This window comes from Sturnus vulgaris, chromosome 27 (assembly GCF_052056855.1).
Source record: "Sturnus vulgaris isolate bStuVul1 chromosome 27, bStuVul1.hap1, whole genome shotgun sequence".
In the NCBI taxonomy this organism is placed as follows: Eukaryota; Metazoa; Chordata; class Aves; order Passeriformes; family Sturnidae; genus Sturnus; species Sturnus vulgaris.
Window position 1 is genome coordinate 4,325,907 of NC_142269.1, and position 10,195 is coordinate 4,336,101.

Consider the following 10,195-nt stretch of genomic DNA (forward strand, 5'->3'; position numbering starts at 1 on the left):
GAAATTCCTTTCAGGCCTGGATTTCTCCTGACTCTCAGCTCCATTCCCAGGCTGACAAGCTGACTGCAGCTTCAGTTAGGGAGGAGTCTCCCAGGGTGAGAACATGGTGACAAACAGAATAAAATTCATCAGAAAGATTAACCCCTGGTGTCTTTGCCGTGGGACACATCCTGAGGTGCTGTCCCAAGGATGTTTTTCCCAATTGTCCAATGAGCTCCTGTCCTGTCCTGGCTGCACTGACACACTTTAAATACAAACTGTCTGTACAATAAATTGGCCTTTTTTCCCCAAAAGAGGAACGTGTGTGTTGCTGTCCTTTCCCTCTCTCTGCAGGGCAGTGACCACATTTGGGGCACCAGGACCCATCAGACAGAAGCAGCAGGGGAACACTGTGGTGACAGCCACAGCAGCACCTCCTTGCACCATGTGAACCCTCCTGAGACATTTCCCCTTCCACCGACCACCCAACACACAGCTGAGAACCCAGACACACCCAGGGGGCCAAGAACCAGCAGATTTTATGTTTTAACTTAACCACCTCGCTGAGAAAAATGTTCTCATTTTAATTCTTGCTGCTCCAAAGCTGGATGACCAAAGGTTTTGGTGCAGCCCAGCACACACTCCCCGTGGATGCTGTTTCCATGCTGGCTGTCTCCTGCTGCTCCCATCCCACCTTCTCTGGAGGGATGAATCACTCCACTCGATTGTTTCTGCTCCTTAGTCATGTGTGGCAGCCACAGGAGCACGGGCAAGCAGAAAGAATGAATGTTCAGCTCCTATTGTACAGGCGGGCTCACACTGCAGCACCCAGCAGTGCCAGCGTTAATAATGATAATAACATAATAATAGTAATAACAATAATAATAAAGATCTAGCCCTGGACTGTGTCTGGCTGCCCTGCTCCAGTCACTGCCAAGGCTGTGCCAGAATCAAGAGCAGGTCAGGAGGTTTCTGAGCTGCTTTTTCTGAGGACAGCCCCAGTGCCTTCCCCTCCCAGGGACTCCCCACAGCCCCATCTCCCTGAACTGCTGTTAACAGCCTGGATTTAGGATGCAATTCCATTCCAGCTCTGTTACCATGACTGCTGTGCCAAGCAGGTATTGCTGAGGAGGGAGGCAGACAAGGCTGGCAAGAGCAGGGTTTGGCTCCCAGTCAGTTCTGGGGGCTGTTCCCAGCACCAAAACCTCCAGCAGGTCAAGAGACTCCCAGCACACTGGGAAAGCTGCTGGAAAACTTCCCTGGCCCAGGAAAGGGAATTCCCCATTCCCTGCATGCAGCAGGACACACAGCACTGCCCAAAGTGCTGCCACATCCCTCACACCAGGGCACTGAGCTAATTCCATGCAGCCCAGTGCTCATCCCACCCTTTCTCCATCGTTACCACGAAAAACCAGACCAGATTTAACACAACGTCAGACTGGGAAGAAAGACACATCCCGGTGCCAGGAGGGAAGGTGGCTATTTTCAGAGCCAGCCATCCCACACAACAGATAGCAGCAGGAAGCAAAGCTCCTGGAGGGAGCAGAGATGGAGCTCAGCAAAGCCCTGCCCTGCACTCCCCTCCCAGCTCATGCCTCGAGCTTTTGTGTTTTTTCAGGTCCTGCACTGGATTGGTAACTCTGGACTCCATGTAGATGTCAGGGAGCTCTCACATGAAACAATCCCGGACTGAGAACCAAGGACATCATCAGAGCCTCCGGCATGAAAAATGTAAACAAAAGTGAAATGGGGGGAGCAAACTGTGGGTAAATGACTTCATTACCTGAAGCTGTAATTGGACAATTAACCCCTGATATGCAAACAGACCAAATTTATATCTGCCCGAAAATCTCGTGACTGTTGTGCATCTCAAGTGTAACCTCTGCCCAGGGTGTACCTGTTAAAGACTTTTAATAAATACCCACTTTATTCTCCAATTCTGCCTATTCTCTGCTCCAGGTATGTATGCAGCACTGCCACAAACCCTCTGGGATGTACGGAAAACGCTGCACAGATGAATGAATGAATAAATAACGGCACACATCCCCCATTAGAGACAGGCTGATGCCCGCCGGGCTCAGCTCAATCCTGCACTGATTGAGCCAGAGGGGAGGGAAAAGGGAACAGACTCCAGGTGAGGAAGGGATCTCCCAGCTCCCAACCACTGCAGAGAGCTGCACCAGAGTCCCACGCAGAGATTTCCCCTCGGGGCGAGCACAAAACAACTCACTCTGCACCGAGACAGAGGCGCTGCCTCCAGCCACTAATTATTGCCGTCTACCAGGAGGGGAAGCCTGACAGCTCCTGCCACACGCCTGCTCCCATGGCAGCCTGCTCCCATCCCTCCTCCCGCCCCGGGGAAGGCACAAACAAGCCATTATCAGCTCCTTGCCGAGCGGAGGAAGGGTGCTGACGGCTGAGAGGGAACAGCGATGCCGAGGCTGCCTCCTCGCTGGCAGCGATTCAGACACAAATGTTCCGAGGCCTCGCTGGCTGCCCTGGTTTCTGCCACAAAGCTCAAAGCGAGCGTGGCACCTGTTGGGAGGTTCCTGAGTGGCAGAAATGGTGCAGCAGGATGGCTCTGGATCGTTTCAGAGGTGCCGCCACTCCTCAGAAGATAGAACTGCTCAAAAAAATCCTCCCCGTGGAAGCTTTTCCCCCCCTCCCTTCTAGCAGAGCTTGCTGGAAGCTTTGGGATCTGGCTTTGGAGGAGATAGAGGAAGAATGGGGCTGTGCTGGGCACCAAGATGGTGATGAAGGGCTGGATTTGGGATTCTGGCTCTGGAAAAGTCAGGGAGAAAGGAGGGGGTTGTACTGGGCACCAAGGGCTGGATGAAGGGCTGGATTTGGGATTCTGGCTCTGGAGGAGACATGGAGAAGGAATGGGGCTGTGCTGGGCACCAAGGGCTGGATTTGGAATTCTGGATCTGGAGGAGATAGAGAGAAGGGAGGGGGTTGTGCTGAGCACCAAGATGGGGATGAAGGGCTGGATTTGGGATTCTGACTCTAGACGAGACATGGAGAAAGCAGGGGGTTGTGCTGGGTATCAAGATTGGGATGAAGGGCTGGATTTGGGATTCTAGCTCTGGAAAAGTCAAGGAGAAAGGAGGGGGTTGTGCTGGGCACCAAGGGCTGGATTTGGGATTCTGGCTCTGGAAAAGTCAGGGAGAAGGGAGGGGGTTGTGCTGGGCACCAAGCTATGGATGAAGGGCTGGAGTGGTCATTTCCAGGGCCAGCACTGCCCAGCTGCCCTCCCCCAGGACAGCTCTGGGGCAGTGCCCACTGGGCCTCTGCTCCTGGCACCAGTCTGGCAGAAAACACAGATTTGTTTCGTTTAGTTCTGTTGCTACGTTGGTTTGTTGGTTTTTTTTAAATTTTTTGCTGTTTAAGCACCGTGTGCTCCCACAGCAACACCCATGCCTGACACTTTCCCAAGGGAGAGGAACAAAAATCCCCCACAAACCTCGGGAAAGGGATATCCCAACCCCTCCCTTCTCACAGCACAACCCTCAGCTCCCTTCCCGAGGATTATCCCGACACACGAGGAGTCGTTGCCCAAAGGAAAGCCCGGGCCAGCAGCACCTCTCACCTCTCCAGAGGGATTCTCTCCTCAGGCTCATCCCGGGGGAATCTGAGCAGCCTCAGGGAGGGAGCAACGTGACAAAAGCCTGGCACATGTTTGCTCTCTCACCTTGTCCCCGGGGAGAGGCGTGGAGCAGCAGATTAAATAAAGCAGAGTGTGACTCTGTGAGTGTGTGTGTGTGTGTCTGGGGTATTTATGCTCCAGAGGGCAAGGTCACAGCAAGGTGCACAGCAGGGAGGTGCTGTGTCCCCAAAAAGAGGAGGAATTCTGCCTGGCCACGATCTCTGTGGGTACCAGGGAGATGCTGGGTGTGGTTCTGGAGGAGGCAGAGGTGCAGCAGCACCACGAGCACACACCTGAGCCCTCAGGTGATGTTTTGGGCATCACAGCCACTGTAAAGCACAGATCAGCGGGCTGTGCCCGGCGTGGTGCCACACCTCTGCCACTGATGTCCCCAGAGTGGGCACAGAACGGCTCATTTGGAGCCCAGGGAGTCACAGCCACACCCAGAGCGATGCTGCGTTCCCGTAAGGCTTCAGCTTCTCAGCCCTGATCTGTACTCAAATCCACTTTATAGCCCCAATCTGCCCTCAAACCCATTGCACTTTGTGGCCCAGACCTGCCCTCAAATCCCCTGGAAATTGAGCCCATTTTTACCCAGTCCCCTCCTGCCCAGAGCTCTCCACCTCCCAGCAATGAGAGGGGCCAGCCCAGGCCGAGTGCACCATCAAAAAATGGTTTTTTGTTTTTTTGGCTGTGCCATTTGTGTTTGGGTGCTGCCCCTCCCAGGTCAGACACAGCAGGAGCAGCACAGCAGAGCCCCAGAGGGGCTTGGAAACTCCCGGGCTTCTCTGAGGATTTCAATCTGGATTTTCCCCCAGGAACTCTCAGGATTTCAATCTGGATTTTTGCCCCGGGGTTCTCTGAGGATTTCAATCTGGATTTTTGCCCCGGGGTTCTCTCAGGATTTCAATCTGGATTTTCCCCCAGGAACTCTCAGGATTTCAATCTGGATTTTTGCCCCGGGGTTCTCTGAGGATTTCAATCTGGATTTTTGCCCCGGGGTTCTCTCAGGATTTCAATCTGGATTTTTGCCCCGGGGTCTCTCAGGATTTCAATCTGGATTTTCCCCCAGGAACTCTCAGGATTTCAATCTGGATTTTTGCCCCGGGGTTCTCTGAGGATTTCAATCTGGATTTTTGCCCCGGGGTTCTCTGAGGATTTCAATCTGGATTTTTGCCCCGGGGTTCTCTGAGGATTTCAATCTGGATTTTTGCCCCAGGGTTCTCTCGGGATTTCAATCTGGATTTTTGCCCCAGGGTTCTCTCGGGATTTCAATCTGGATTTTTGCCCCGGGGTCTCTCAGGATTTCAATCTGGACACTCCAGGGGCTCTCAGGATTTCAATCCAAGGCCCATTTCAGACAAACCCGCTGGCACCTTCAGCAGGAGCTCTGGGACACGGCCCCTTTCCCATTTTTCCCTGTTTTTGCCATTTCCTGAGAACAAAGGAGAGATTCCCCAGCAGGTCAGGCAGCGTCCAGAGCCACCCCACAAGGACAGAGGGATCAAAGCTGCCCAACCCCAGAGGGAAAAGCTGGATGCCAACAGGGATCAGGGATCAAGAGGCAGGAGGTGAGGAAAGAAAATCCTCTTCCACTGCCCAGACCCTTCATCCTCAGCTTTGCAGGGCTCCAAAAACACCTCCTCCCTCTCTCTGTGTCAAGCTGTTACTTCCTGGTCGCTGGAATTCTTCAGCAGCACCATTCAGGACTCTGGCTTGATAATTTCTCTTTGCCACCAAATTCCTTTCCCAATAAAAGCCACATCAATATTCTGTGTCATTCAGGGACAGCTGTTGGGATGAACAGGCCAGGCATAATTTTGTTTCAAAACCTGACTGTAGCCTCAAAGTGGCAATTAGCATTAGTAAATTGATGGGAAAATGTGATTTGTTTACTAACAAGATGCAGCTGATGGGAGTGTGGGAGCCCACTCTCCAGGATTCTTTGCCACAGGAATTTGCTGTGAGGAAAATAAAGATACTTTGTTCCCCTCAAAGCTCTCCAATCAGGCATCTTGGTATTAGTTAAACTTCATTATGCTCTGGGGAAGGAGGTAAAAGACACGTGGGAAAAATCACTTTAGCAAGGAGACAAACCCACAGCTGCTGCAAAACTCAGCACAGAGCAGCAACTGGGTGATGGTTTGAGGAGAAAACCCTGTTTTCCATGAATTAGAGCATGATTAATCAGTATCCACACTAACAACCCCCCCAATGCAACGTGAGGAGTGAATCTTGTAGTCAATAATTCCTCTGGGGACACCAGGATGCTTTAAGATGGAAATAAAAAGCATCCCTTGGTGACAGCAAACCCGACTATTCCTGAAAAAAAAAAACCACAAAAAAACTTGGAAAGGAGTCCTGGCTGCATCACAGGGATCAGGCAGTGCCACCCTCGTGTCCCCAGTCCTGTCAGCCTCAGGGTCACTGGGAAACATCCGTGCTCCCAGTCCTCCCACAGCTGGGCAGGGCTGATGCTTCCCTGGGTCCAAAAAGGCTGAGAAATGGGAAAATTCAACAACCAAGCCATGGCCACGGCACTCAGCAGAAATGAGCAGGGAAATGAGCCCTCATTGAACCACCTGGGAAATCCCTATTTTCTAGCCCAAAAAGGATAAAGGGATCCTGGAGTGTGGAATTGAAGAGGAAAAGGGATCCTGGAGTGTGGAATTGAAGAGGAAAAGGGATCCTGGTGTGTGGAATTGAAGAGGAAAAGGGATCCTGGAAGGTGGAACTGAACAGGAAAAGAGATCCTGGAGTGTGGAATTGAACAGGAAAAGGAATCCTGGAAGGTGGAATTGAACAGGAAAAGGGATCCTGGAGTGTGGATTTGAAGAGGAGCCCCTGGATGAGCAGTTTGGAGCCAGCCCCTCGCTCATTCCAGGGCTGGCACAGCCGTGACCATCCATGTGCTGCTCTCTCCAGAGGTCAATCAGAGCTGGCAGGGACAGAGCCAGGCTGTTCCCACCAATTTCTGGGATCTGGGTGTTTGATTTGTGGCAGATGCTGCTCTGGCAGCAAGGCTGTGGTGCTGGGAGTGCCGTGCTGCCATTCCCAGCTCTGCTGTTTCCCTGGAATACTAACGAGCTCTGCTGTGTGCTGAGGGCTGGGAGATGGCTGCTGCTGCTCCAGCCACCGACTGGAGCCTCTGGAGCTGCCTCCTGTAAAATCCGTGCAGACAACACATCTCATTCCCACAAAAAACGGGGTGTTTGTGCCTTTCCCCTCCTGCCAGCAGCCAGGGGAATCTTTTCCAGCTGAGGAATCACAGCCCTACAGACACGGATGCACGATTTGGGAATATCAAAGCCTGGGATCCCAGAGCCTCCCATCAGCAGCACCTTACAACTGTTTCCATGGCTCCCAGAGCACCACACAGCCCTCTGCTCATCTCTCTGCCTGGGAGGTGGCTGCTCCCTTCCAGGACCAATCCCAGGGCATGGAAAGCACACCTGGAGCAGCACACCTGGAGCAGCACACACAGACCCAGCCCCCAGTGCCATGACTTCCCCAGGAACCATCCCCCCCTGAAGGCTGCTGGCTTCAGGGGCTGACAGAAAACTCAGAAATCGAGCCTGAGCCTGGGTGGCTCAACTTTCACACAAGTTCTCCCCTCCTCTCCGTGGTTTTCTGGTCCAAAATTCAAATTGTTTGACTCACACCACCCCCGTTTGGCCCTGCTCATACCAGCCCCACCCCGATCCCGATCCCAATCCCAATCCTGGCTGGGGAGCTCCAGGACCCCCTGATTTAAAGACCCCACACTGCTGTCCCAGAAAGCAGCTCCTGCTCCTGGGGTGCTCCTGCTGCTCCCCAGAGCCAGCCCTGCCCGTGCTCTGCAGCCTCTTTAAGGCAGTCCCAGCCTGGGAGAACGGACCCACGGGGATTTCTGCAGAGCCTTGCATAAAATGGTTGTTTGTTTGATTTGTCCGTGAAAAAGTTCATCCCAGATCCAAGAAATTCTGACGGGATCTTCCTGGCACAGCCCCGGGCTTGTGCTCAGAGCTGTTTTCCCCTCCTCCCACTGCAAGGATCCCAGGGCAGAACTCCATGGACACAGCCCAGATCCTCCTCACTCACCCCTCCATGTGCAACGCAGCCAAATATTAAACAACCCCACAAAAGATTTCCACAAAGGTATTCCCAAAATGATTTCCAAAGCCACCAGCTGGGGCATGTAATTCCAATCCCTCCCCCCGACTCTAAGCAGGGCACTGGGATCATCTCCCAGCCACAGCCCAGGAGCAGCAGCTGCTCGTGGTGAGTCAGGGGAGCCACCAAACCCTCACCCCAATGGTGGAGGGATTTACTGGGAAATCCTAAACGCCTTTGCAAAGGTCAGGAGGTCACAGCTGAACTTTCCTCACCCCCCCCCTTTCCCAGCCCCTCGGTTCCTTCCTGGCAGCAATTTCTTCCTAATACACATCCGATATAATCTCATTACCAGCTTAGTGTCAGCTCGCCTTCCTCCCTTTGCCCAAATATCTCACAGCCAAGTGTTCCCAAAGTTACTCTGTCCTCATCCACGGCCTCAAATTCCTGCCAGGCTCCTACTGCCCAGACAGCTACAACAAAGAAAAACACCAAAAAAAAAAATCCCCAAAAAAGGCCAATTGCCAGCAAGCAACAACCTATGAGGCCGGGAATGAAACTCGGAAAAATCCCACAATTTCCATTTCTTCAGGGCTGCTAATGGCACCACTGATCAAAGGCTGATTAAACTCATTATCCTGCTTCCTGGGCAAGGCTGGGAGCACTTGGAACATCCTTTGCCTCAAAGCCAGCACGGTGCTGAACCACATTTGGAAGCTTTCACTCCAGCCAGGCAGGCCAGGAATGCAAGAAGGATTTTTTTAAATTTTTTTTTTTTAATTCTTGGTGTGTTATTTGTTTTGGGAAAAAAAAAAAAAAAGAGCCTGAATCCCTTTCACTCTCTAGGAAACATCCACTAATCCACTGGAGAAATAGGTGTGTCTGAGCCCTAAAAGTGGATTAACTGAGGAAGGGATGAGGCTTCTGGGTTCTTTGGCCACCAACAACAGCACCCAGCACCCATCCAAGGATCAATCCTCGTGCCTGCCATCACAAACCAGGGAGAAATTTCCAGAGAAAACACAGGGATGGTGTGAGGAATTACCAAAGGAGGTGGATCAGAGCTGAGCCAGCACAGACATTCCCAAAGGACCCTGTCAAAACCTGGTCCCAGAGGACACGCAGAGGAGCCAAACCCCTCATTTTTGGGGGATGGAGATGGGAGACACATCATCCAAGTGATTCCCCACAGGGAAATCCCTCCCTGGGACAGCCACAGGGACAGTCCTGGCTGGAAACCCGGCGGCTGGGACAGGGGACAGGGCTGGGGGTGCCAAATTCGTGTCCTCAGGGACGCCCCAGTGCCACAGCAGCATCACCCCAAAAGGGATCAGTGCCCCTGCCCAGTCCTGGGAAAGAGGAGCTGGAAAAGGAGCCAGGGGTGGGCGTGTGGGGACACAGGGATGTATGGGGTCCCCAAACTGCCTGGGGACACAGAACCAACAGAAAGGGACCACAGAGCCCCGGGAGGGGCTGGATCAGGGATGGGATGGAGAGGGAGGGAAGGTTGGGATTCAGCGGGGATGGGAGTGCGGGAGGCAAAAAAAGCTGCTGTGGAGGAGAGGGGGGAAAAGGCCCAGCCTGAGGGGGAGCGGGGAAGGGTCGGATCTGAGGGGCTCGGGCATTGCTGAGGGGCAGGGCCGGGGCTGAGGGGGATGAGGGGGACGAGGGGGACGAGACCCCGTTCCCGGCTCTGAGGGGCGGAGGTTTGGGGTGGGGGGGGAGCCCGCGCCGCCCGCTCTCACCGTGTGGTTCGCCCCCCACATAAGGACGCTGAGCAGCGGCTCCGAGGCCCGGAACAGCTTCACCTTCTGGCACACGAAGTGTTTCTTCTTGGTCTTGGTTTTGCTGGCGCTGAGGGCCGAGCCCACCGCGGCCACGGCTCCCGCCGCCGTCCCCGCGGCCCCCGCGCAGTTCGCGGCCATGGCGGACCCGACCGACCCCCTCCCCGCGCCCCCCTACCAGCGCCTCCGCATGGTTCCGCCCGACCCGGCTCGGTTCCCCCCCACCCCGTTCCCGCAGTGGTACCGCCCGGCTCCGGCAGTCCCGGCCCGTTAAGCTTTCCCCTCGCCGGCCCGGCCCTCCCCCCTCCGCCGCCGCTGCGGTGGTTCGGTCCCTCCTCCCCCCCCCGCCCGCCCCCGCGGTGGTTCGCTCCGCCGCGGCCGGCCGAGCCCGCTCCGGCCCCGCGCCGAGGAGGCGCCAAGATGGCGGCGGGCTGAGGGGGTGGGGAGCGGGAGGTGCCATGTCCCCCCCGAGCGGGGGGAAACCGCGGGCGCTGCCGGAGGGAGAGCTCCGGTTCGGGCTGCGGTAGGAGCAGAAGAGCCGCGACACGCACGGGCTGCGACAGGGAACAACGGAGAGGGATAACGGACGGAGAAACAGAAGGAAAAAAGCCCCGTTCCCTCCTCCTCTTCCCGGAGATGGTCTCGCCCAGCCGGCGTGACGCGCCCAGTAGGGGAACGCCCCTCTGGGAACAGA

The 10,195-nt window shown here is 54.8% G+C and overlaps 1 protein-coding gene across 1 annotated transcript in view; it reads right to left on the bottom strand.

The window, feature by feature from the left end:
- The window catches only part of PIP4K2B (phosphatidylinositol-5-phosphate 4-kinase type 2 beta), a 30,431-nt gene extending 20,773 nt beyond the window's left edge, over window positions 1-9,658 (bottom strand). The window contains exon 1 of the mRNA XM_088179521.1: window positions 9,463-9,658. Coding sequence (XP_088035647.1) covers window positions 9,463-9,642 — 180 coding nt within the window. The 5' untranslated portion in view covers window positions 9,643-9,658. The remainder of the gene's footprint in view (window positions 1-9,462) is intronic.
- Window positions 9,659-10,195: the final 537 nt, after the last annotated feature.